Source organism: Fusarium mangiferae (genome assembly GCF_900044065.1).
Source record: "Fusarium mangiferae strain MRC7560 genome assembly, contig: FMAN_scaffold016, whole genome shotgun sequence".
NCBI classification, from domain to species: domain Eukaryota; kingdom Fungi; phylum Ascomycota; class Sordariomycetes; order Hypocreales; family Nectriaceae; genus Fusarium; species Fusarium mangiferae.
Window position 1 is genome coordinate 1,119,525 of NW_024573936.1, and position 26,518 is coordinate 1,146,042.

At 50.1% G+C, this 26,518-nt stretch overlaps 6 protein-coding genes across 6 annotated transcripts; 2 read left to right on the forward strand and 4 right to left on the reverse strand.

Moving 5' to 3' along the window:
* Positions 1–88: 88 nt before the first annotated feature.
* FMAN_10517 (uncharacterized protein) lies at positions 89–1,162 on the reverse strand (the record flags this gene model as incomplete). The annotated part of the gene is made up of 1 exon (XM_041824016.1): positions 89–1,162. The coding sequence occupies one exon, from the start codon at positions 1,160–1,162 to the stop codon at positions 89–91; it is 1,074 nt and encodes a 357-aa protein (XP_041689539.1).
* Positions 1,163–4,549: 3,387 nt separating this feature from the next.
* On the reverse strand, positions 4,550–7,372 carry FMAN_10516 (uncharacterized protein; the record flags this gene model as incomplete). Its single annotated transcript, XM_041824017.1, has 3 exons — positions 4,550–6,702; positions 6,752–7,167; positions 7,230–7,372. 3 exons carry the CDS (start codon positions 7,370–7,372, stop codon positions 4,550–4,552), a joined length of 2,712 nt encoding a protein of 903 aa, XP_041689540.1.
* Positions 7,373–10,365: 2,993 nt separating this feature from the next.
* On the forward strand, positions 10,366–11,972 carry FMAN_10515 (uncharacterized protein; the record flags this gene model as incomplete). The annotated part of the gene is made up of 3 exons (XM_041824018.1): positions 10,366–10,664; positions 10,711–10,984; positions 11,040–11,972. The coding sequence occupies 3 exons, from the start codon at positions 10,366–10,368 to the stop codon at positions 11,970–11,972; spliced, it is 1,506 nt and encodes a 501-aa protein (XP_041689541.1).
* A 3,225-nt stretch (positions 11,973–15,197) lies between these two features.
* On the reverse strand, positions 15,198–15,602 carry FMAN_10514 (uncharacterized protein; the record flags this gene model as incomplete). Its single annotated transcript, XM_041824019.1, has 2 exons — positions 15,198–15,434; positions 15,498–15,602. The coding sequence occupies 2 exons, from the start codon at positions 15,600–15,602 to the stop codon at positions 15,198–15,200; spliced, it is 342 nt and encodes a 113-aa protein (XP_041689542.1).
* Positions 15,603–20,246: 4,644 nt separating this feature from the next.
* On the reverse strand, positions 20,247–22,629 carry FMAN_10513 (putative ATP-binding protein PRP16; the record flags this gene model as incomplete). The annotated part of the gene is made up of 2 exons (XM_041824020.1): positions 20,247–20,363; positions 20,443–22,629. 2 exons carry the CDS (start codon positions 22,627–22,629, stop codon positions 20,247–20,249), a joined length of 2,304 nt encoding a protein of 767 aa, XP_041689543.1.
* A 732-nt stretch (positions 22,630–23,361) lies between these two features.
* Positions 23,362–25,911, forward strand: FMAN_10512 (uncharacterized protein; the record flags this gene model as incomplete). The annotated part of the gene is made up of 4 exons (XM_041824021.1): positions 23,362–23,499; positions 23,602–24,211; positions 24,266–25,683; positions 25,732–25,911. 4 exons carry the CDS (start codon positions 23,362–23,364, stop codon positions 25,909–25,911), a joined length of 2,346 nt encoding a protein of 781 aa, XP_041689544.1.
* Between the last annotated feature and the right edge of the window lie 607 nt (positions 25,912–26,518).

Here is a 26,518-nt window from a genome sequence, read left to right on the forward strand (position 1 = left end):
CCCCCTTGCACTAGATGCCTAACCAAGAAGTGACCAAATGGTGAGTAATGTACAGATGAGACTTCATATACATGAGTTGTCAAGACGTCTATCGGAGACGGCGAGAAAAGCCAGTGGGCTTAGCGTAGCCACCAGTGGCAGTGTTGTTGACGGGGTAAGGGACAACGGTGACAGTAGCCTCGAGGGTAGTAGTGGTGTCGCAGAACTCATCCTCGTCATCGTCGTCCTCTGAGTCATCATCCTCGGAGTCATCACCATGAACAGCCTTGTCGGTGACGGTAGCATCATCAGAGCTGCCGGTCTTGCTGGCCTCGGGGACAACAGTGACATAGACAGTAGAAGCAGGGGCGGTGACAGTGACGGTCTCGGGAACACACTCGCCGTTACCATTGCCGGAGTCGGAGCCACCGTTGTTGGATCCGTTGCCGGAGCCGTTATCAGTGCCCTTGGAGCCCTCCTCCTCGCTCTTGCCGGTGCTGTAGCCGTTGTCACCGCCGGAAGCGGGTTTGGTCTCACCGACGCGCTCAATGGTCTTGGTGACGGTGCCAGTCTTGGTCTTGGTGGTGGTAGTGGTGGTGTCATCCTCAGGGGTGCCGTTACCCTTGGAGCCGTCATCGGTGACCTGAGGGCCAGCAGGGACGGTGATGGTGGTCTGGAGAGTCTTGTGGATGGTGGTAGTGATGGTCTCGTCACCCTGGGTAAGAGTGACAACCTGCTCAGTGGTGTAGTCGGAAACGACGGTCTTGTCGCCCTCCTTAGGGGGAGGATAAGCACCGCCAGTGGTCATGGGGACGGAAGCGGTGTAAGGAGCAGTAAGGGTCTTGCCAGTAACACCACCGGTCTCAGCATCGTGAAGGACGGAGGTGTAGATAGAGCTGGCGTCAGCGACGGGGCAGACAACCTCAGTGAGGATAACGGTGTTAGTCTCAACGTAGGTGACCTTGTCGGACTCGGGGAGCTGAGCAATGGCAGTGTGATCACGAGCAGGGCAGTTGGTGACGGTAGGAGCGCAGCTGGTGATGGTCTCGACGACAGTGGTCTTGACGGTCAGAGTGGTCTGGGTGTCGGTGCCGTTGTCGCGGCGGTAGTGGGCGTGGTGGGGGAAGTTGTAGGCGTTGGCCACGGCAGCAAGCATGCCGATGGAAGCGACGACGGACTTCATTTTGAAGGAGGTGATTTGGATGTGATTTGGTTAAGTGGTTTGGTTTTGCGGTAGCTTCAGATTTGTCTATGACAACGGTTTGCGATGCGATTCAAATGGCCGTAGAAGTCAATTCCACAGTCGGGCAGCGAGCAAGACACAGTTTTGCTTCACGAAAAGAAAGGATAGAGTTGGAAGGTGAGAAACGCTGGTTGCTGTAATGCTGGAAGGATCGTAATGGCAGAAGCCGGAAATGAATGGAAAGTCACGATAGAGACTGAACGAGTGTGGTGGTTGTGATAGACAAGACTGGGAAGCCGGATCTGAGGTGAGGCAGGAAGCGTTAGATATTAAGAGAATCCAGAGTCGGGGGCGTAGTACCAACTGGGCTGAAACGCCTCTTTTTAGCTCAATGTCTCTTGCAGGGGAGCAGGCTGCAACCACAAAACGCCGGACTGCCAAGATGCTTTGAGCATGGGTGATGTTGTGGTCCACCAGGAGGCCCCTTGGATTAAGAGAGGGCCAGGGTCTGCATCTCGAGTTTGGACCTTGGTCAGAATGAGAGGGAGATGTACCCACTCGGGCACGTTCCCTATAGCGACTGGTGAGCCATCTTCGGGTCTCTGCAGCTGAAGGAGATGTGATTATCGCGAAGGATCAATCCCACACATGCGTACCATACCGTATAGCTGAACGATAGGAGTAGCGACAGACTAGCTAGGCGACGAGCCAGTGCCAGGGCTAGGACCATGCACCTGAGCTAGAGGGGCTTATTCATAGTAACCTTTCGTGATGAGCGTATCCTTTCATCTTGCTTTGGCGGGTTGGTCGGTTGCTGCGGCGTTGACGTTGTTGAGATGAACATGGATGTGATTTGATTGGAGATGATGGAAGAGTCAAGACCAACCAACCGTTGGAGAAGGTTGAGGTTCAGATGTCGGTGGGGCGTTCTAGCTCTTGCCTCAAAAGGAATGGTTCAGGGGCGCGGTAGGCTTCTCGGGCCAGGGTCCACGGGGTGTCTGACCAGGGGGGTTTGGGGCTAAGGAAGCGCTTTTTGGTGAGCGAGCACCCTGTAATTTAGCGATATTATTCTAGTTCAATTGAACCTTGGTGGGCTTTGATGATTGTTCATGCTATATCTGAGCATCATCATGGGTATTCCCATAGTGTTGGACGACAATTACTTGAGACACATGTTGACTCTTGACTCTGGCTGATACATAACACAAAAGGTTATGTTTCACTCTCCTGCATTGTCCATCTTTTATTCTCTCCCTTAGTCAGATCGAATAGCGCCACCACGTCACGTTATGCAGGTACCGTGCAGAACCTGAGACGCCACCCGGGCCAATTAAACCTCCAGACTCTTAATCACCGCCATCCCGAGATTTCGTTGTTCTGGCGCCCGCCACATTTTGGTCTAGGGCGGCGAATGAGAAATAGCCACAATCATCGTCAAGTGATGAATGTTTCGAGGAGCGCCAGCTACTAACGTTAGTTCTCTATCTGTACACATGTTGCACAGCATAGACAACAGCGCTTAAATCAGGCGAGGCTGCTTATTTACCTAGAGACTGTGGCTGCTGCTGTGCACATTTACCCCTATGTATGTACTGCTCGTCAGCGAGGTAATTTCAGCCTTGTGCGCTGTAACTAAACGCCAGAACCTGCAATATGCCACCGTGCGTGCCTGTCTAGACCACTAGAAATGTCCGACGGGATCGACAAACCTGGCACGCAGGATTAGTGCAACTCTGACAACTAAAACTCAAGCCATAACCGGACCCCAAAGATTCCCGAGGCTTTGCAGCAATATCCTGGCCATCCTGGCGCTGTCTTGCTACTCCAAGGAGGTCCATCGTCAAGGAAACCAAGAGCCTAGAACCCAAAAGTCAAACATTTTTCTCACATGTCGAGACTGTCCCTGGCAAGCTGAGAAGTCGTTGGAAAGAAAGAAAGAGAAAAAAAGACCCAAAACAAGTCCCTTGCATGCTTGACCGCGATTCGGCAGAGTCAGACAAAGCCCACTCTCTTATGCAGGCTTCCACCAAAAAAGATTCTTTTCTTCCCTGCCAAGCATCTCCTCGAATCTAGAATGACTCAGATCCTGGGTCCCAACTTCCGACCTTTTCTGTTCTTCTCTGATTAGAGACCACGGCTGTGACGAGTGATCCGAGTCTCTGAGACTGGTAGCTAAGCCTCATCGGCATACGGCAGTCAATGAACTACAGTTCCTACACTAACCTCTAATAATAATCGTAGATTCGCACAGAAGATTGGTCGAGTCGTACAGAGAGGCACATGGGTAGATCATGACTGGAAATGACCATCAATTGCCGATCCTCCGGAATAGAATCAGCCAGCCAGACTGGTCACTTAACGGTGTTGGTTACCCCATCTGGTAATTAGATTCTTGTTATGCTTTCTACTGGTATGTGACAGGCTTTGGAAGCGTTGATCTAGGTTTTGCTCGCTTGGATGAGGCAATTTTGCATCAATATGCAGGTACCGATCCACAGATTGTAGTCTCCATCTTCTCAGTCTCCATCTCCAACATCAGTCATCATCTATAGGTAGATCAAGATTCCCAAGTTGCACATATTTTACGAGGAATATGTCTCATGCTCCGTAGAAGACTTCAGAAAAGCCACGTCCCTTCGTATATGTTTCACTTCTCAGCCGCCTCCGGTCAACCCGTCCCCCGATACCATCCCTGTCGTTTCATCAAACCCCCTTGGTCCCTGTCTCGTCTCGTCGCAGAACAACAAGTTGCCAACTTTGTTTCCCCACTCGTAAATTACCTCTTCCAAGTTCCGCGGTTCCAACGGCTTGTCATCGTCGTCGTCTTCATATATCAAAAACATCCCAAGCAAGGGTTTAAAATTCTAGCAACACTTTTTTCCTCCTTTTCTAGATTTTTACGAGAATACTTATTATTCGGCTCATTTTAAACATTCAAGCCGCGCAATCGCTCATCTCATATTGTCTCGTCTCGGTAACCACTCATGCCTCATAGGCAGACTTGGCCTTGGCGGGCGGTTCTACTGTTGACCAAAGTCCCAACTTATGCTTGATACATGCGAAATAGATTGCCGGGATATGCTGACTGCGAATCTCATCTCATCTTCAAGGCACGGAGTACAGTCACATATGATCAAGCATGAGGCTCGCGACGAGTAAATTTAAGCCATGTCAATTCTAGCCCTGCCGTCAGCTGCAGTTGGCTGCATCGCCAGGGAACCTCAAATCCTACATGGTGTCACTATCCACAACTCAAATGCGCTGCGCCCTGTTGTGATTTCTGATCAGGTAGACACCGAGATTGCCAATCATTTACCGTACTCGGGTAGCGTGGGAGTGCCCTGGATATACCCTCGATCTCTTGGGCGCACCCATTCATCCCGTCCTTCATTCCACCTCCTCAATTCGTGGCCGAGGCTTCCCAGCTGCGTCCACCAAAGTTCCGCTGGGGTTGATATGGAGGCCCGCCAGTCGCATCAGTCCTGGACTGCTTGTTGACTCTTGCAGCGGGAGGATGCTTGCCATTTGCCAGTTCTCGAGGCTTTCAACCACGTCCTTTGCATGCTGTTGGACCAGTCCATCGTTGTCCGTTTGAGCCACATATTGCAGTGTCCTCACAATATCCTCTCGACTCTCGTCAGTCAGACCAAAGCCAAGTTTCCTACCAGACTCCTTAGCAGCGTCGAGAGCCCTCACAAAACTTAACACGTTCAGGATGGCAGCTCTTCGTAGAATTGCTGTCTCCATCTCTCGTTCCATTGCTAGGATATTGATGCAGAGGTCAACGCTACCAGATACGAGCGTTGGCCCAATCCCTCCTATGTTCGTTTCAATAACAGCGCCAAAGATTGACAAGGCAGAAGTTCGTATCCGAACATCTTCTGCGCCTCTTTTACTTTCCCATCCATGAAGGATTTGAGCCAAAATGTCATTCCTAGCCCTCTCTTCTTCTGTCACTTCTTCTTCATCCAAGTCCATGTCATCGTCCTCATCCTCCTTTTTCTTCTTCAGTTTTCTGAGCTTCTCATCACGAGCTTGTTTAGCCATGGTTTTGGCTCGATATCCACGACGTCCAGCGATAGACAGCAAGGTCTCGCTAACTTGACGTGCAAGATCACCGATAAAGGTTTCCCCTAGTCGCTGGATCACTTGCAATAAAGCTTCTCCAAACCGCAGCCGAACATCCGTCGTAGACTTTTCCTGTGGGTCTAAGTAGTGGTCTAGAAGCTCTTGAACTGCCGATTTAGGATGTTTGTTGGCCAGCTGAGTATAAACTTTGATGACTCGAAGGTTGATGTAGTCGTCGTTGTTCTCGAGTAGGGTCGACAAAAGCACGGCAACTGCAGGGATGTCGAGGATTGGGCTGTCTTTAAGTATCAGACCAGAAAGCAGGTTCAACCCTTCAGACACAATGGGTGCTGGATTGTCGTCGCCCCCGGTGACATATTCCATGGCCAGTTTATATGTCCTCTGATCTTCAATCTGCCGGGTGCTGGGGGCCGAGGCAGAGACATCATCCTGCACCATTTCGTCTCGGTACTTGAGAAGCAGCGCTAGGTTCCTTGCTGTAGGTGACAATTGTGGCCTGTCTTCATTGCTCAATCGTTCCAGTGAATTCTCTACAATTTTGAGCTCTTCTGGTTTAATGTGGGATTTCTGGAATGTCGGCGCAGTGATGACCAGATTCAGTAAGCTTAGTACCACAGCGAGTAAGTCATCTGCTAACTTTGACTTAGTATCTGCAGCAAGAACTTCGCATACCAACTCTAGCAGCTGATCAAACTGGCTCACGAGCTTTTCTGGAGCCTTGTCCATCAGCTTTTGTAGAATAGTGACCTCGAAAAGATTTTGCAGAGGTGAATCTGCCTTTTCATCCTTAGGATGCAGATCAATTTTGATCTCGTCATTTGGTTTTTCTGCTGTTTCAATCCAGCGCTTTAAGAGGCTCAAGAAGATGGATGATACCTCTGTAGCCGAGCACGATGAGGTTATGAACTCAACCAGCTTGGCTGTTTTGCCTTCGAGTTCGTTCCAGTTCAGCTCAATGCCTGCGGTTGAATCAAGTCCACGAGGTTCTGTGATCTCAATATCGCCTTTACCTTTGAGTCGATACTCCCAAGGGCTTTTACTTCCTTCTGTGGCGCCTCTGCAGAGGAGGTTTCGAACGAATGGTCTGACACTTTCGGAATTACCGAATATCCTCAGATAAGCCTGCAGCAGTGCCCTCGCAGGCTTGACGAAGTTCTCTTCGGTACTAGGTGGTGGATTTTGCCACGAGGCGAGAGCCCATATCTGTACTAATACTAGCCTAAGGAGACGTCGGCATAGCCCGGGTGAAGAATTGGATATCACCAGAGTCATGAGGCGCTGTAGCGAGGTTTTGAGAGACTGAGAGGTGATGAGAACACGATCACGGCTAAGATCGACAATTCCCTCGTTTTCTTGCTTAATAGCAGTGGAATCAGGGTTGCCCATCGATCGTAATGTTGGGTTTATATCCTGGACTAGAGGCTGAACAAATGCATTCCAACCAGGAGATCCTAACTCTGAGTTTAGTCTTGCTTATAGAGATTGTCTGTCGTTACTCACCTGGTGCACCATATTGCTTGTTCCCCAATACGCCATAGCCTACGATCTGAGAAGCGGTTTTCGCGAGTTCAGGACCAGCAGTTCCATCGATGAGCTCAAATAGCTGTCCTGAGATGCCCTCGAACCACGCTTCCGCTGTCGTACTGGTCGGAACTGATGAGAGGAGTTTCGTTGCAACGGCGACACCTTCATGCGTTATGCTAGCTCCTTGCTTTTGTGGTCCAGCTTTTGCGTCTTGGGTTCTACCAACATTACTAGGGTGTACTGAAAAGACGAATTCCATGGTTCCACGGACGCCAGTTGGGCGTAGAGGGAGGAGGGTGAGCGCCTGGACTAGAGGATCCCTTAACCATTGTGGGAGAACTGATGGCTTAATGAGTGTATTTAGAGCAGGCAGGAGTTTCCAGACTGGTGTTCTTGTAGTTTGTTAGTGCCCTGATATTGAAATAAGTAGTTTCATAATAGAGTTGGAGCTCACCTTTCGATGAGTTTGTCGAATGCTTGGAGGCCCGACGCCCGGGTGCTGGCATCATTTGTTGGATCAAAAGCTTTTTTACCAGCTTCAACTATCTCCTCAAGTATTTTCGGGTGTGCAGCAGTAGAAGATGAAGAGCTTGCCATGCTGCGTTAAAAACTAATAACGAGCTTCAAAAACTTGCGTGGGTAGGTGAGGTATGTATGTTGGAAACAAGAAAAAGTGAATTGCTATAGGGTGTTTGTCATCATGATCCAAGCCCAGCTCCAGCCTTCATGTGCACCCCACACTGTATGCACTGTGAAGAGGCTGGAGCCGTCACGTGCAGGCGCGTTTGCAGTGGAGGCCCACATATCTATCTCATCGCGTCTATGTCTCAGTGTGTTGAACTCGACTTTCTCAGTCAACAACCACTTCATGACGCTGTTCAGTTTCTAGGATTCTCTACTGGAGACGCGACACCCGCCAAAAGATATGATTCATACGGATCAGCTTTCCGAGGCTCCCGACGCGGTCAAGACGAGTTCCTTCACTACTATCAACACGCGCGACGCCTCCCCCACAGTCCTCCGGCCCTCGTTTCTCGCAAGGGATCCTATTGTAGGCACCCGTATCATTTGGTTACCCTCACATATGCCGCTCTCGAGCCTGTAACAGGACCTCGTGAATGCCGCAGCCGGATTATGGTGGGTAGCGCGTCCTGTATAGGATGTACCAAGCGGGCGGGTGAACAAGGTTCGGAACTTAACCCTAAGAAGATATCTGGTTATCAAGTTTTGCGCTCTTGTCGCCCAAGTCGTCTTTTATGCCGGTGAAGCACCAGCTGTCATCATGCCCGCTGAAAAGTTGGATGATTGACTCGTGGCGCTACTGCCGACGGACAGGCGAGGAGGGCAGTCCAGTCACCGTTTGGTGCGCGAGAGGATCGGTGCCATGAGTCGTTTGGTAAGAGCCTCTGGTCTGAGGACGCTCGTCAGCCCTTTCCGCTGGAACCAGCACATTGGTCAAGAGTAGACCGTCTAGTCGTTGTGATTAGCTCTGGGTCTTGGGGATGGAACTAGTCTGACCACTTGTTCATACTGCTAGCCTGCTCATTGCGCCCAAGCAGCTGAGAAGTGGAGCTTCGGGTTGGCCTTCAAACAGCCAGTCACTGAATTTCATTCATGTCCCGAGTTTTCGCTTGCCGGAACCGCCAGTTAGGGTAATTCCATCTGGTGCAGCGGGCAACTCGTGGAAACACACAGAAATCCAGCGACTGACATATCTTGCCAATCGTATAGCTCCCGGTCCTTCACAGCTGCTCGTAGCATGGTGCGTTGCTGCACTACATATCTCCCAACCCGTTCGCACACTGGACCACACCACAGCACTTGCTACCGGTGTGTGACGCTCCACGTCTGGTCTGACCAAGCGCATTAGCCTCAAGCCATGGGTCACAATCCCTTGGTCATGATGGGCGCCAGCAAGCCTGCAAGGATCAGAAGGTCTGAACAGGTCCCTCAGATCCGCCGAAAGGTTGAACTGAGATGAAAGGGTGGTTTTTATGGATGTCTTTTGTCCACCCGTCAAAGCCCTCCATACCTCTCGCTGGCGAGAAATTTGGAGAGGAATCAAAAACTAGTCCTAGTTGGCAGCGCGAATCATACAGAAGGAGCTCTCTCGTCAGTGTCGGTGGGTTTTCAGACTGCGTTCTGCCATGGCAACCTTTTGGTGGAGTCGTGTTTACGAAGGTACTGGGGTCATTATGGGATCGTCAGCTCACGAAACAGTCTTCACCTTTGCAATGGCCGTTGTTGCAGGAGGATACTTGCGGTTGGTGTTGGAAGCATCACCGGGACCCATCTCGAGTTGGAGTCAAAGTTTCGTGCTTGTCTGGTGCTGTGAAAGACCCTTTCGTCAAGTTGAATTTCACGACTCTGGCCGCACTGTTGAGGCTGGGTTGCATTTGTTGGATCTAGGACAGGCCTTGTTGGGTAGGGTAGTCCTGGCTGTTCTCTCGCCTGAAAATGGTGTGGAGGACAGCCCCCCGCGGTGAGGGGATAAGTCTACCCATTCTTTCTGTTGATTGGACAAGTGCTAATATTCAGACAGGACGAGAGCAATCTAGATACACTACCATCGCGGGAGGGGGGCGTTTTTGGACATCTGTCAGAGGGAGGAAAGAGTGTCTAAGTTATTTTATCACCCTCAACACTCTGCTGCATAAGGCTGACATGATATTATCAGCCGAAAATAACCGGGACAGCTTTTTCTGTCCACTAACCGATGTCCAAAAACACCCCTCTCCCGCGATGGTAGCTGCCATGTTTGGGGACAAGTCTTTCAGGTAAGTTCAAGATCTAAAGTCAATCGTTGTGTGGGGAAGTTGGAAGATCCCGCCTAGATCGGCATTCGGATCCGACGGATCGGAGAATTAGTGTCGTGATGTCATGAATGCCAAGATTTGCCAACGTCCGCGTTTCTTCGGCAGCAAATCAGAACTAATCAAACACTCGTCGTAAACTTAATGCATCTGTAACAAATGATCTGCGACAGATTTGGAGTGTGTGGGTTGCTCTAAGAAGCTTGCTTCCATCCCGGTCATGTTACACGAGTGCTGACAAGGAAATGAGGGAGGAAAAAAAGACGCATCAACTGGTGCTTCTCTACACGAAGATGCCATTGTAAACATCGTAAAAACTCTAAAGAACTATAAAATATTAGACTTGACTCGCATCGTGTTTATCAACTTGTCCAAGAAATGTAAATAAATTTATACGTATTATAACGAGAAGGACCAAGTTTGTCTAGTTCTATGTTTTTCTTTACCCCCCCAAGCTTGCTTACTGAACCAGCCAATAGGAAATATCCGATGACTGAGATGCCTGGTTGCTGGTGATGTCACATAATGCAGGAACTTGTTCCCCATGTCTGAGCTGATGATAGGTACTCCGTACTAACCAACTACAGGTAAACAAAAACAAGATTGCCCCTGCTACCTAAGCTTACCAGGTCCGCTTACTGCTCATAAATTATTCCCTCCCTTCACTTGTTCTCTGGTGTCTTGGCTCTCTGTTCTCACGCTTCTCTTCGAAAGCCAAGACTTCAAGACATATCCCTCATGGTGAAAGCAGCATTCTTGGGCTTACTGCCCGCCGTTATGGCCATCCCAGCAGCCGCTCCCGGTCCCGCACCAACGGTTTATCGTAGAGAGGCGATTCCAGTTCCAGCTGCTCAGCCTACGCAGATTATGGACCTCGAGCGACGTGATATCATTGGCGATGTGGAGACTTATGTCGGAAGTCTCGTTAGTGGCGTTGAGACAAAGATCAAGGGATGGGTCAATTCAGGCATTCTCGACTTTCCAACTGGTTTCCCCACAGGCGATGCTGTTAAGAAGTCAGCAGGTGTCGACGACGACGATTTGAAAGCCGAGCCAACACAGGTTCTAAATATTCCGTAAGTAGCCTCATTCACTACGAGAACCACTCTAACTAGGAGACAGCCCGTACGGCAATTGGACCAACAAGGGTTGGAACGTTCGAGTGCATGGCAATGTATACAAGATCCCCAACCTGAGCCAGGAGAAAGTCGACGACCTCGCCAATGTCTTCCTCATCGACACGAGTGTTGACAAACTGTCTAAGTCTCAGCAAGCTCAGGCTCGAAATGTGACAAGGTCTATCTTCGTGGTGCAACAGGACAATGTTGAGGTCAAGATGGACTTTGTGAACAATGTTGATGTGTCTCCCGATGAGAGCGGTGGTGCAATTGATGCGGTAAGCCAAACAAAATAAAGTAGAAACATGGAACCAGTTGCTGACCATGTATCAGAGGGGAGGGTCGCAAAACATCACCATGCCATACAACACAACTCTGGAGGGCGACTTTGACGCATTTGTCGTGCTTAAGAACACCACAGGCCCCAACAATGGCTATCTGATCCCCGGCAACGAAACTTCAAAGATTCAGACTCTCAATGTTTATGCCGAGGGTAAGAACAACAGCGGAAACGCAACCGCTTACCTCGTACCACCCAAGGGTATCACTATTGTCTCTGACATCGACGATATTCTGCGAGTGACAAAGATTTACGAGCCAAAAGAGGGTCTTCTCAACACTTTTGCTCGACCTTTCACTCCATGGATGAACATGCCTGATATTTACGCCAACTGGTCGTCTTCAGTGAAGGACCTGCACTTCCACTATCTCACTACGACACCTGAGCAGGCCACTCGTAACTACATGAGCTTCATCTACAACACTTACCCACTGGGCTCATTCGATACCCGTCCACTGAACTTCTCAGACGTCTCGGCAACACTGTCCATCCGTCGCTTCTTGCTCGATAAGGTCTTCCAGACCTTCCCTGATCGCAAGTTCATCCTTGTCGCCGACACGAGCAACTCAGACGTAATGAAGGACTACCCAGCGATGTACAAGGACTATCCTGGCCAAGTGCAGTGCATCCTTCTGCGCAACACTAGCTCCACTGACAGCGGTGACAAGTTCCCGTATAATACCAAGGGCTTCAAGGACATTCCTCAGAAGAACTACATGTTCTTCCACGTGCCTGACGATATCGCCAAGATTGACATCGCCAACGGCGGGTGCTACAACAGCTCTATCAAGCAGAACGTTACTTTTGACTACCAGGGTCTTCCTTTTGGCTTGAGCGACGACGATAATGCCGCTACGGGTGTTACACCCAGGTTAGGAATGATTGTTGCAGGATTGATCGCTGGTAGTTTGGCGATGATGGTTTAGCAGGATTAGAGTGCATTATTCCTGGGTATCATGACATCAGACTGCAACATACTAGGTTAGTAGTTACGAGCATCATTGAATTCCTCACGACAAACCTCACTCCTATCCCCAGACGCTATACCCGGAGGAGACGAATTCTTTTTCACGAGAGAATCATGATCTCAAGGGTCAACAAGTCTGTTGCCGACAGAATACTCTGTAATTTGGTGATCACAGCACCTAAACTTTTACCGTGACATGACATTTGTTTCCCTCCATAATCACGTATCCAATTACGTCAACCGGAATACATTCCGTTCGACGGCACACGAGTAATCTTTCGGAACTTGTCCACCCAAAGGAAGCTATAAAATTCAAGGTCCAGCTGAGATATCGTATGACAACGGCACCTCTGCCGCATAGATCGTATGAACACCATCCCAGGCTCTTAGATATGAGCATCTCGTCGCGGAAAATAATCTCCTGTGTCTTGAGAGGTTTTCCCGGCACTCCGTGCGCCGTATCCTGTCGTATCATGGCTCAAGCAACGAATATGCACACTGACTCCACTACGGTACTTGGAACCTCCAGGGTTGAAGGATTCCATACAACTGTCAAAGCTTATTGCGAATAGACACAAACTCTCTTGAGTTGTTGACGAGGAAGATGTTCTGTACTAGAACGGCGGGCCCCGACTCCGAAAGAGATGAAATGGTCAGACAGCACATGCTCTAAATCATCAAGACAAGCCACTTAATACTAAATACATTAGTAGCTGCACTTGACTGATTCATGAACTGGTTGGTTCCATTTGTTCCTGGCTGTGGTCACGCCTGTATGAGTACCTAAGTGAGGTCTGCAGTAATTCTCTCAATCGTTCCATTCCGCTTCTGGAACGGGGATGTTGTTTGTGCCATGACGCTTCTACCACTGGCACTAAGCTATGGATAATGGGCTGATGCAGGGTTCTGAAGGTGCTGTATCCATAGCACGTAGAATCCTCGCGAGATCTCGCAGGCATCTTTCGCATACCGAGCGTCGCACTGTAAGAGGATGAGAGGAGACAAGGTTCACGCCAAGACCAGGGATGGCTGTGTTATTTATTCTCTCTCTCTCTAAAGTTCCGGCATATAACGGATCTTCCAAGGAGGCCAAGTCAGATGCCCAATTGGGACACTTTGGTGAGGCTGAGAGTGGTCATCGGCCTTTAGAGCTGTGATTCAAAATGAGGAATTGCCCAATAGGATCTCAATTGATACCCGCGCAGCGCAGCTGAGACATTGAGGCTACCTAGTCATCAATCTTAGCGAGGTGTGAGGTGTGTGTAAGCTATTTCTAGAAGGGAGTCTAGGGAGTCTACACATGATACAGCGGCATCCTTCAGAAGTTGAACTAAAGACTCATGGCTGAATGGACGGAAGCTTCCAAAGGGCCCTAGACCTTGAAAACCATACTAGAGACTGGTCAAGTTTTACGGGCGCTACTCCGTAGTGGAGACTGTTTTCCCCTGATCAGCCAGTTGACAGCGGCTCATATCCTATTTGATAATGGTGTTGTGGATGTTGAAATGGAAGCACTAATCCGTAGCTGCCGTGTCTGTCTCTTGCCAATTGAGCATGTTCCTGGACCACAGACTGCTCGTTCAGGCCGGAAAGAACGGAGACCTACAGGTAAGTCCCCGCCTGAGCTCTTTCTCGATTCAAACATTTTCTGCTCTGGCCCCATTCCATGGATTGGATTAGAAGGCAAGGGTACATGAAGATGACTGTTCACTTGTCATTATTCGTATTCCCCACTCCCGCTGTCGCATCCAGAAGCCACAATCTCAATCTCTTCAATCTCACTCAGACTTCTCCACTACTGCCGCTAGTTACTGAAGAGAAAACAATGCTACAAGCAGATACATTCATCCGCGGTCAATTCGAATCAAGCCGCATGCTTATGTAGCACGGCATTCTGCGCCTTGAACCGCGTCTCTGTGGCTACGCGGTTTGTCTGTCCGTGCAAAACGTACTGCACCTCCGTCATTCGGGGATACTGACGATCCGCAGTCTGCGGGAGTAAGCGAGGCCGGAAGTCTGTTCTAAAACAAACCGTCTTTCAATGGCGTCAAATTACTTCATCACCGAAACTCAACTAATCCTCTGCTAATTGCAGGTACAACTGGTAGCTCAGCCTTGATGGTCCCCCAACTACAGTTACTGGCACCACCCTCACAAGATGCAGGCACGTGGAGATGGTGGAAACCGTTGCACTTGGCCCCTTTCGAGAAAAGTTTACCGTTTGAAGAGCAAAAACGCCATTCAAGGTGCGGCTCCAAGCCTTTCAACAACCAACATCGTTCTTGACCCTCTTCGGCCCACAATCAATTGCGGCTCCCGTGATGGTCATTACTATTCAAGTTGGTTTGATAATAGAGCTTAGGTAGACTCGTGCGCCTTGTTGGACAATCTCTATCGGTGGGGCACCTCATCCCGAAACAAACAACGACTGACTGATAAGTCCTGCAGCCAGACAAGGATCATCAGACGAGCTCTCTTTCCGAGGCACGCCACATCTCACGACCTAGCCCTGGCCTCCGCGCCTTGATCTGATTCCTTGACATGATTTCGTGTGCCTAGAACTCATTACTGACCCGCCCAGCAGCAGGTCGACCACAACCAATGCTCCCTGAGCATCACATCACATGTCGTGTGCGTTTTTCGCAGATGATTAATCGAAACAAAATGAGATCAAAAACTGCATCGCCTGTTCCACGAAGGAAGAGGTCAAAAATCAATTTCCCGGCTCCAGAACGGCCAAAAAGATAACAATTGTTGCCACCCAGTGAAACTCATTCGCGCCTGTTACATGATGATGTCCGAATAGAAAAAAGAAGCCCAAAAATAATAGCAATTGCAGATTGGAGTCCCCCGTCTCCAGAAAGGTTCAACAGCGCATGGGTATCTCGCGGGGGTTTTGTTTGCTTGCGGTCTTGCTCCAGCCGCCAATCTCCCGCTCCATCCAATGTCGAGCGTCGCAGTCAGTCAAAAATCGTACACTGCATACGCCCAATGGCGCGTTGCAAATGGTCGGCGGTCATGAGAGAGGCATGCCAACCCATCTCCCAGTTGCCGTCGGCACTCAATAGTCCAGTTCAGTCTTTGCCCGTCGATAATTATTTCCAGCTCTGGCGTCCTCATATCGCAATTGAAGAATCCCTCTCAGAGGGCGACGCTCCTGTGCCCCTCGAGGACACTACTCTTCTTAAAATCGATGATGTGCCATGATGCTCGGTATGCCTGGCATAGCGCTTGTTACGGGAATTGAGGGTGGTGGTCGACTGGCCTTATCCCGAAGAGTCCAGTCGTCGCCAGGTTCTGAGGGAGCTACGAGCTCCATTAGAGTGTATTGAAGAATGCCGTCGAGAACTTGTGGGACAACAATATCTCGGGACAGCCCCCATGGCGGTAATGAAGGTTCTTCGTTATCGCGCCCATCAGCCTGCAGCTGTCAGTCAGTACCAGCCGAATGAATTGATATGCAAAGCAAAATATGCCAACTTACAAGACATGATGCGCAAGGCGCATTATTCACCCAGACCCAGTTGGGGCAGTTATGTGTATAGAAGTACTTGCATCTGTACTTATAAAAACCACCAGCTCCACTCATTGTGCTGTTGATGTCCAAGATGTAAGAGACTTGTATGGCGTAGTGAGCAACGGATTGGACAAGGTGAGATGTGAATCAGTGGGCAGACGGATAATGGAATGCGAGGAAGAGGCATAGACTCTTATATGAGCTGCCAGGCAATAAGAGGAAGTGACGTGAATGCGATTATTAGCACGGGGAGTGGACTAGGCTGGGGAAAGGGTCGAACGATTTGTTTGTACTACCGCTGAAGTGCGGATGGCCAACATGTCAAGGATACCCAGGGCAGAGCGGAGCTCTAAGTGGGAATGAGCTTGCATGATCAAAGGTGCGTAGTGTTTGCTCAACGGAGTACGACTTAGAGACTCGGACGCTGACGTCTTAGGGACAACTAAACTCGATGGGAATGGCCGTTGGCGTCGCAATGCCATTTTGCATGGCATTGACTGATGCCCCCCGCCGAACAAAACGATGCGATGTGGTGGGGACCACACCCGTAGTGATGACAGACAGGGAGCCCCTGTGAGTTCTGCAGGACGACTGCAGACGCCTTTTACAAGCGACGAGCAGACATGACTTGGGTACGGGCAGGCAAAACAACGTACATGATTCTAAAACGACGATGGAATGCGGCAACCAGCCAAAGATGGCTTGCTCTTGAATGGCCGGTCTTAAGGAGAAATCGACGCCATCAAGATCTTTCGTTACTACGCGCTCATACAACGGGGGAGGACGCCCAAGCGCTTTCAGAGCACGACTAGACAAATGTTAATCAGCATTAGTGGCATTCATGTGTTGCGGATTCCGCCTCAATCTGCTGCTCCAGTACAGACAGACTACAGTATGCGTCCATACTGAAAAGCGAAGTGATAGGATGGGTCGTCTCAGAAGCCATGTCGACAACTTAAACGGTTTGTGGTTCGTCGAGACGTGGGGCCATGGGACGAGAGCTATAAAGGGTGTAGCGTCCGACGGAATGGCGTGAGGTTAGACCTGACAAGGGCGTGTATACTCGTCTGGGGAAAGGACGTACTGTCTGTCATGGTCATATCCAATGATACCGAGCTCTTGCGCATCCCTCTCGGGGTTGACCTTACTTGAGACGATGCATGATGATTTCCCCCCGTCTATGGTCCACGCCTAAGCCCCTAGGTCCAGGGCAATCACAATTGTTCCAACGCCGCATACAGGACAGTACCAGGTCAGGGCAAGAAACCCTCAACAGGAATAGGGAGGGGCGTGCTGTTCATTGACGAATACCTATTGTAGTGTCTTCGGGCCAGCCGGCGCCACGACCTGAAGCCAAAGACCCGTAGTCAACGGTAGGCTTGCTGCGGTCATCCCATGCTACTACCATGTGTCGTGCCACATGAAGTACACAGGTAAAGATCCGATTGTCGGACGCGCAGTGGCATGGTTCAAAATCAAGTAGGCCATATATAAAATTAATCTGACCTCACTCTGACCCTGTGGCTCTTCCAGGCAGGGACTTTGTGGGGAGGAGATCTCTGAGGCTGAAAAAGAAACGTTCTTAGAACATCTTGGGATCGATGCCAATGCGGCTCAGCCCAGCATCTGGAATGGAAGGACGGGAAAAAGCAAAAAAAAAAAAAAAAAAAGCGCTTTGCTTGTGAAGGGACGGGATCCACAAGCGCGTGGCGCCGCAGTTTGGCCTGTGGATATGCGAAGTATATCTCAACGTTCGGATACTGAGTATGCATATTTGCACATGCCGGCAATGTTGCTTTTTCTCTGAGAGCTTGTGCTGGGGAGGCCGAGAGCCAAGCTATCGGTGATACAAACTATCAAGGTTGCCGAAGAGCGAGACCAGAGCCAGAGCTTATTGCGACGAGGAGCTTCAGACATGGTGGGACATGGTGGGTTACTTGTTCTGATATCATGAGATATTTGAGAAGCATCAGTCTTTACTCGATGAGATTACGACCCTACTCGGAGGTCTCGGGTCGCCCCGTGCTTTCATAACGTCCAGTTGAGCATCACCGATGACCTCGGGCGTCTCCATTCGCGGATCACACATTCTACCTCGGCCAATCCACACTCATTTGGACTCTATCAAGGCCATCTTCTCATTGAGGCAATTGTAATGTTGCGCGATAAACTACACCTTGGACGGGCGCGCAGAAGCAGCAGGATCCCGGGTTGGTCAGTCTTATCGCTGCGTTGCGTTGCGTTACCACTAGACAGAAACTTAAAACGTTTCTCCCATTTGCACATATTGGGAAAACATCACAAACCGCGCAATATGCACAGTTGACAACGCGGCCCCCTTCGGGCAGCGCACCATCTTGTGATGCTTCTTCACCTGTGCGCCATCTTGCTTCTTCCGCCCCCCCAAGTATGTTCCAGGTTGTGAACAGGGGCGAACGGCAAGGAGCTATGGCCTCCTCGGATAGGTTGCCATGATGCTCAACCACCCAGCAAGTGCCCTGCAGATACATACATACAGGTAATGCTCTCCATGCTTTATTCTCCGGTCGGCACTGTCGTCTGCTTGAAGCTCGAGCCCTTCCACTGCATTGCATTCTCGAAAAGGAAGAGAGCTGCTGGAGCTCCTGTCAGAGCATGTTGATTGATTGGACCACTTGTGAAGGTCTGAGCCGGGTAATTTGGTTGGCCCGTACGATGACACCCTGATATTCCAAACCACGCTGAGATACACGTGGTGTTTTGCATCAGCACTTGCCACTGATTTGGTATTGCTGGGTCATCCCTTGTTGGAGCAGTCTCAATCATTATGATAACCCGATTGACTTTACCGGGTGAAATTGAGGGAAGCTACAACGGCTCTTTCTCACCCCTGTCATCGGATAATGGTATTGAAACGGTCACGAACGGCTTTGGCGACCTAAAACAGGTATTGATCTCGTCGGTAGTCAGTAGCCGGGTACTGTATGTATGTATGGAAGCAAACTTCGAGGTGGAACCCATTGGTCAAGGTTGGTGGTATTATTTTCTTCTCATACGGTCTCCTCACCTCGTATATCTGCCCTTTCATACACTCTGACTCTCATTCGCCGTGGGGCAGGCTGGCTGTGAGCAACAAGAACTCTTGAGAAGGGATCCGCACCCTCTGTGAAGACCCGGCCCTACCTATCTGCCTGTCCCACCGTATATCTGAAACAAACAGCCATCGCCGATTTTCCTTGGTTCATCACAGCACAATTGGACTCGTTCTCTTTTGGCAGCCTTCATTGCACCGTCGTTGGTGTCAAATTGTGGTAATGGGGCCAACATTGCGAATTTTCGAAGCCAAGCTGCAGGGTGAAAGCTACCTACTAAATCTATCCATGATATTTGTGCTGAAGTTGCTGGCGTTGTTTGTTTGTCAACCTAATCGAAGGGTTTCGAGGTTGATAATTGTTTCTCACCTATTTACACTTACACTTACTTGATTTGCCTTCTTTTCCCTTCTTTTTGCTTTTCCCATCGATCTCCCGTCTTGCCCGCCCGCCTCCATAACCGATGTCGATGAGGGGAGCCCTGCTAGCTTGGCCACTTTTATCGGCCCTGGTCGCCCACATCCAGAACGAGCAGGTATTGACACACACATCGTCATCCCAAGAGAGAAGGACGTGGGAGGTGAGAAAACCCTAGGAAAACTGGAGTTGGATGGCCGAACCAACATCCAGACTGCATCGTCAAGCGCGGCGAGACGGATATGCAGGCCACCCTCCCTCTGCAAGGATGCCTTGTTTGTGTTTGCATCAGAGAAGCTTCATCCTGACAGACAGACAGACACACACACGTACATACATACATACATACTCAGGCTATTCTGAGTCAAGCTTTGCTGACAGCTAAGCTGATTGCCTAGTTGATTTGAGGCTGGGAGAAGAGGCAACAATGCAGTCAAGACAAACACTCCAGCAACCGGAAGAGGTGTCGTGCATGATGCTAAAGAAGCATGAATGCTGCAGAACTGCGCAAGTGCCTGGAATTCGTTGATATTGTTTCACCTAGTTTGAAATACGGCTGGTGTGCTAACAATAGTTCTCTCTGCCACAACCTTTATTCAGTCCCAATGTTATCTGTCGCCTCTTTCCTCTTTTTACCTCCACACAAGATACACACCAGTAAAACAACCCAAAAACGCCCGCATCCCTCCATTACACTCGCTCACACCCTCTTTTGGCAATCTAACGGTGCTGCAGGATTCTAAGACCGAATAGGTAAAGTGAAAGAGACCAATGGGCCAGACAGAGAGGGGCGCGCCGAGGGGGAGACATTGAAGCATGAAATACTGTTTTAAAAAAACAATTCAACCGAGCAGCCAACCATGAAAGAAGTGGCTGATGCACATAAAACGCCGTGGCCAACCAGTCAATTCGCGAGGATGTGCAACTCCAGACCGGGATGAATAAGGGAGGGGGAGAGCTTTGTCGAGCTACATAGCAGACGACAAACAACACCTCTTCCCTACTCTCAATGACAAAGAAATGTTTGTGTCTCGCCGGCCCCATGCAATGCCGAGCCGCAGTGGAGGGCCGCTTCCCGCACATACACGGTAGGGCTAAGCATTGGATAAGCAAACAGGTCGATCGATCACGTTTCGAATCCCTGCCCATGCCTTTATTGTCGATTTCTAGGGGGCGCCTGGAGAGCCTTTCCTGGCCTTTTCTTTCAAGGGCTCCCGAAGTGAGTACTTCATCGACCAGCCTTCATGGCTTCCTTGCGGCGCTTCTTCTCTGCAGCGCGTGCAAGAGAACGCTTGACGTCACCTTGCTCAAAGCTGTCAATATCGTAGTACGTAGGGGCAATTTCCTGCAAAAAGTGTTAGCTACTGTAAAATTGACCCAAGGTTCTCGTGATGATACGAGAGTCATCTGGAAGCATCACTTACCAATAACCACTCAGGTCGGATACCTGTACATGTTCGGATGTATTGCTTGGACGTCAAGACAAACTCATTGTAGAGGACCCAGTCGAACTCGGTACGGAGGACAGTTGAGGGGTGAATCAATACAGCCTGGTCGTCCTTGACAGTGCGATAAAGCTTGCCAGAGCTCTCCTTCATGGCAACCTGCATGAAGAAACCGGCGAGCAGTGCACGTCGAATGTTGGTATAGTAATTCTTATCCTCAAATGGTGTCGACACAAGCTCCAAGCCATGCGTCTCCATGATGCGCTTGAGCTGAGCGCGGACGTTATCCGCACTGGAGAGATGTCGGAAGGAGAGGAAGTGCTCATGGCACCACTGCTTTGCACTGTTGGGGTCGGATGTTGCCTGGCCCTTGAACGCGTGGTAGGCGTTGAGCAGGGTGAGGTGGTCACCGTCAGGATGCGCAAATTGAGCCTTCATCTCATCGGCGCGCTTTCGGTTGTTGGCAGGGCGGGTAAAGATTTGAGGAACTGAGAGAAGCGAGGTGATGGAGAGAATCTCGTTCGAGCAGTAGAACTCAGGAGACGAGATAAGCATGACCGCCAGAGCGGGATCAAGGGGGAATGCTGATGCCATGCTGCCGAGAGTGGTCAGCTCACCATCATCGTCAAGACAGGCAAGATAATTGAGCTCCTCGAGGGCGCGCATCATTGTCTCGGGAGCAGGGGGGTCCATTAGATCGAAGTGGACAAGATCCTCCACACCAAGCTTCTTGAGCTCCAGAACGGTGTTGGCAAGGTTGGAGCGCAGAATCTCGGGATATGTTTGCTCAATAAGCTCCTTCTTGAATGCCTTCTCGGTATACAGCCGGAAACATTTTCCGGGTTTGGTACGACCAGCACGACCAGCACGCTGCTGGGCCGAAGCCTTGGAGATGGGCGAGACAAGGAGAGACTCGACACGGATACGAGGGTTGTAGATCTTCTGTTTGCTAAACCCGGGATCCACGACATAGACGATACCGTCGATAGTCAAACTAGTTTCGGCAATATTGGTAGAAACAATGACCTTGCGACCAGGACGACCACCCTTGCGAATAGGCGCAGGGGCCTTGTCGAAGATGCGCTGTTGCTGGTGGGGAGGCAGGGTACCGTACAGAGGGTAAACGGCGAGAGGACCAGCGTCAACCTCGCGCATCAGCTCATCAGCCTCGAGACTGATCTTGCGACAAGCGTCCTCAATCTCGTCTTCACCAGTAAGGAAAAGCAAAACATCACCCTCGGGCTCTGAAGCGTGAATCTGGAGAACGGTTCTTATGGCGGCCTCAACGTAATCGCGCTCAGGCTCGGGAGTGTAGAAGATCTCGACAGGATGTGTTCGACCGGGGACAGCGAGCAGGGGCGCATCGTTGAAGTACTTTTGGAACTTTTGAGCATCGAGGGTAGCAGACATGATGATGATCTTGAGGTTGGGGCGGCGCATAGAAATCTGCTTGAGCAACGCCATGAGAATATCGGTCGCGAGAGTACGCTCGTGAGCCTCATCAAGAATAATACAACTGTAGCGAGACATCTCGTGGTCGTGCATGGCCTCACGCAGAAGCATACCATCAGTCATGTACTTGAGCATAGTCTTGGGGCCCGTCATGTCCTCGAAACGAATGCTGTAACCAACTTCCTCGCCCAGGGTGACGTCCATCTCGTCGGCGACACGCTGCGCGACCGACATGGCGGCGACTCGACGTGGCTGCGTACAGGCGATAAGCTTGCCAGTAAGATGAGGTAGCTCGTCGTAGACGACGTACTGAGGAATTTGAGTAGTCTTTCCAGAACCTGTCTCACCGACAAAGACGAGAATCTGTGTTGAGTGGTACTTGTCCAAAAATTCTTGTCGTTGCTTGTGGACAGGCAGATCGCGACGGCCCTGGAGAATTTGGAAGTACTTTTGCGAATGAGGTCGGCCGGTGAAAGGGTTCGACTCAGAGTCCTCAGCCTTTGAAGCCTGTGCAGCGGTAGTATGCTGCCTCTTCATACCGGCGAGAGGAGAGTCCGGCGAAGGCTCTACGCCATGACCATTACTGTTACCGTTGTCGTACATGTGAGCAAGGTAGGGGTTGTATTTCTCGTCCTCGCCGTCCTTCTTGGCCTTCTTTCGTGTGGATTCGTCGGCGTCGGCGCTTGAACGCTTTCCTCCCTTGATTTCGGACATTATTTTCGGTGAATGGCAGGGAGACGAGGTGAGAGAAAGTGGCGAGGCTGAAGCGGAAGGTCGTGGTGTTTTTGTTTTCTGCTCTGCTAAATGCTAGAAAATTTTGGCGGGCCTTCTTAGGCAGATGTTTATCGATAAGCACCCTTGTCGCACAGTGTATGAGACATGCCTGTGCTACTGTGCTAGCTGGGTTATGTGACGAGATGCAGTATATATGTATGTGTGTGCTTGTAACATCAACTGTGACATAGAAACCATGAAATTATATGCGAGAATGAGATTGCGCTGAGTTTGTCAACAGTTTTGCTATGGGGAGGCATTCCAAGGCATTTTACCAAACCTGAAGCTGTTTAGCCGTACCGTTTCAACTCAGAATGGGCGCACACTGTGCATTTTCAGGGTCTTTGCGAAGATCAAGACTCTTTCTCTCGAGCTTGAAGCTTGAAACTCTAACTCGCAGGTTTCTGGGGAACCTTCTTGCATACAAACAACAGGAACAATCTCTTATTAGGCCACATCTTGATTCTTAGTAATTTTTGTCTACGGTTTGTTGTCTCTCTATACTCTTCTCTTCGTCTCATATATCCCATCCCACTTGGCACAACTGAACGATCTGGCTTGGTTTGGCGGGGTGAATTTACTCCACCACCAGAAATCTCAACTTTGTTTGCTGCTTCTCCCTGCAAACTCCAACAGCAAACACCGTCTCCTGACAAACTCTAAGCTACAATCATGGCTTCTGACGACGCAGGCTTCGAGATGTCTGACAACTTTGGTCTTCAACGCCCCAATTTTCATATTGGATACCACGACTCAAAACGCGATGAGCCCCTCACCGACATGCAGTATGGCCATCTGCTGAACCATGGTGTAAGTCGCAAGCATTCCGCGCCAGAGACCTCTGTATTAGATATATAATATATGGCATATATTCGTGAGGATGCTCGGGGCCACCAATTGACTCTTGGATAGCTGGCCTTTGCGACGACTCCCATCACAAACACTCACTTCCGAGACCGTGTCTTCGCTCTTGTTTCTGAGCATCTGTCCGCTCTATCCGAAAATGGCGAGAAGCCTACCACCAGGGCAACTGGTTCGCGAGCAGAGCCTATTCTGCCTCCCTTGACTCCTAAGGACACCGCTCTGTTCCCCAGCGCCGCTGTAAACACCTATACTGCAGTCATCAGCCCCTGGCTCGACCTTGGATCTTCTAATCCCATCATCTCAAGCATATCCCGCCAGGTCCTCAACGTCGAGATCAACTATGCCAACTTTTGTGGCGTAAGAAGCATCATGATTCCTGCCCCTCGACAGGATGCTTCCATCGATGGCGGCAACCAAAGCCTTGCCCAATACGCACGAGCTGTAGAGGAGGCGCTGACTGTTGGAAACCGACTCACTTTCTTGATTCACATGCCTATGTATCGAGAACCTGGCCTTGATGCAGAGACAACCAATATCTCTTCCCTTGATGTCAAGACCCCAACCAAGGCCGAAGGAAAGGAGATCGATCTCCTGGCCGCTTGGGATTCGTGGCATCATGTCCGAAGTGTCTGTAACTACAACACTCGACTCTTTGTTGGTACGCTCACCTCAATCTCCTAGAATCCTTAATGAATGCTAACTTGATACAAAGCTCTGCAAATTCCCCGTGTTATGCCCGAGAAGGATCTTCAGGATCGATGGTTTGCTGAGCCTCTGCACTACCTCACATTCAACCCTGCGACTTTCCAGGCTAACAAGGCTGGTTTCCCATCGCTATCTAAGCACCACCAGAATCTCATATTCTCCTACATGCGCTTGAAGAATGTCCCATGGATTCTGCTCTGCGACGTTGGCCCTGATGTTTCACAACTCAAGGATGGTCACCAGTCTCTGCCAACCGCTCAAAACGATTTCCCTAGCTTGGCCGAAGCTGAGGCTCAAGAACAGTCAACCAAGACCAAGAACAACGACTATATTTCGTACCTGCGATGGCTCGAGGACCAGCAGCCACCCTTTAGCTATCTCGAGAGCCCAACCTTGACCAGCTTCCAGGACTGGCTTCAGTCACCTCTCCAGCCCCTGTCAGACAATCTCGAGTCAGCAACATATGAGGTCTTCGAGGGTGACCCCGTCAAGTATAGCCAGTACGAGATTGCCGTGTTTGAGGCCCTCAAAGAATGGAAGGAACTCAAGAAACCCACCTCCAAAGACGGCAAGGTCGTCGTTGCTGTCGCTGGTTCTGGTCGTGGCCCTCTCGTTACTCGAGCACTCAAGGCGTCTGAGGATGCTGGCGTTCCTATCGATATGTGGGCGGTTGAGAAGAACCCCAACGCCTATGTCTACCTTTTGCGCCAGAATGACCTCGTCTGGGGTGGCAAGGTCAAGGTTGTCAAGACCGATATGCGAGCATGGAAGGGTCCCATCGTCTCTGAGGACGAGAATGGACCTGTATATGGCAAGGTTGATATCCTCATCTCTGAGCTTCTTGGTTCATTCGGTGATAACGAGCTCTCTCCCGAATGTCTTGACGGAATCCAGCATGTCATGTCCACGCCACATGGAATCTCCATTCCCAGCTCTTACACTGCTCACCTGAGCCCCATCTCAACACCCAAGATCCACGCCGATATCCTCTCACGAGTGTCTGGAGACCCCAACGCTTTCGAGACACCTTGGGTTGTTCGCCTTTTTGCTCTCGACTTTGTTGCCGAGAAGGTGCCTAACAAGCCCAGATTTCAGGAAGCCTGGGAATTCTCTCACCCTATTCCCGAATCTTCACTTGCTGCCCTGGAGGCCAAGCGCTCTGGTGGTGTTGTGGGAGGCGGCGGCGGTAGCATGGCTGGTGCCGCAGGTGCTAATGACCACAATTCGCGATATACTCATCTCACATTTGTCTGCCGGACAAGAGGTGTCACTCACGGGTTGGCGGGCTACTTTGAGTCGACTCTATATGAGTCTCAAATTCCCGAAAACAAGGGAGAGAAGGTTGAAATCAGCACACATCCTGAGCGTATCGATGAGAAGAGCAAAGATATGATCTCTTGGTTCCCCATCTACTTCCCCCTGAAGGCAAGTTTCCTCCCCAGCATGTATCAAAGCGTACTAACAGAGTTGAAGAAACCTCTCTACTTCCCAGCTGATACGGAGCTCGAGGTTAGCATGTGGCGACAGACAGATGACACCAAGGTGTGGTATGAGTGGCTCGTCGAGGGTTTCACGTGGGTTAGCCCAACAAGCCGTGTCAAGGTTGCTTCCTCAGATCTGTGCAGCAGTCGCCAAGTGGCATGCTTGATGTAGACGGATGACCTAGATCACGATGAAAAGGACTGGCTGGGATAAACGATGTGACGAAAGAAAAGTTTTGCTTAAGAGTTTGAAAAGATTACAGGTCTTGTGGTTTGGAGACAGCTGTCGCTTGAATTGTCAATTGGCTGTAGCCTGGATACAATCTGACTGTCAGCCATATGATAGTTCACTCTTAGAGGAAATCACATAGAATTTTGAAGACCGCTATGAAGCTGGAAAGACACCCTTAGCTTTGAATGCCTACATGGGCTGTCCTTGTGATGGAGTAACACGCGATCAACTCGCGTATTGCGATTCATGTTATTGCTCTGTTGACTGCAGTAGTGTATAAAACAACACTGAAGATCATGATATATGTGATGAGCATTGAGACATGCCGTCCGTCTACCATGGTCTGTGTTGTTGGTCTATTCACATGCTATGCCATGTTCCACTAGACCGAGCTTCAATTGAAGTCGATGTCGGCCAACTTCCGATCATGCACATGCTTTGTTTCACCTTGTAGGACATTTTACTTGGTCATTCTGGGAGTATAGGTGCCTGATGGATGTATTTGCGGCTCGGTGGACGGGAAAGGTGATGATGCATAGGATGATAC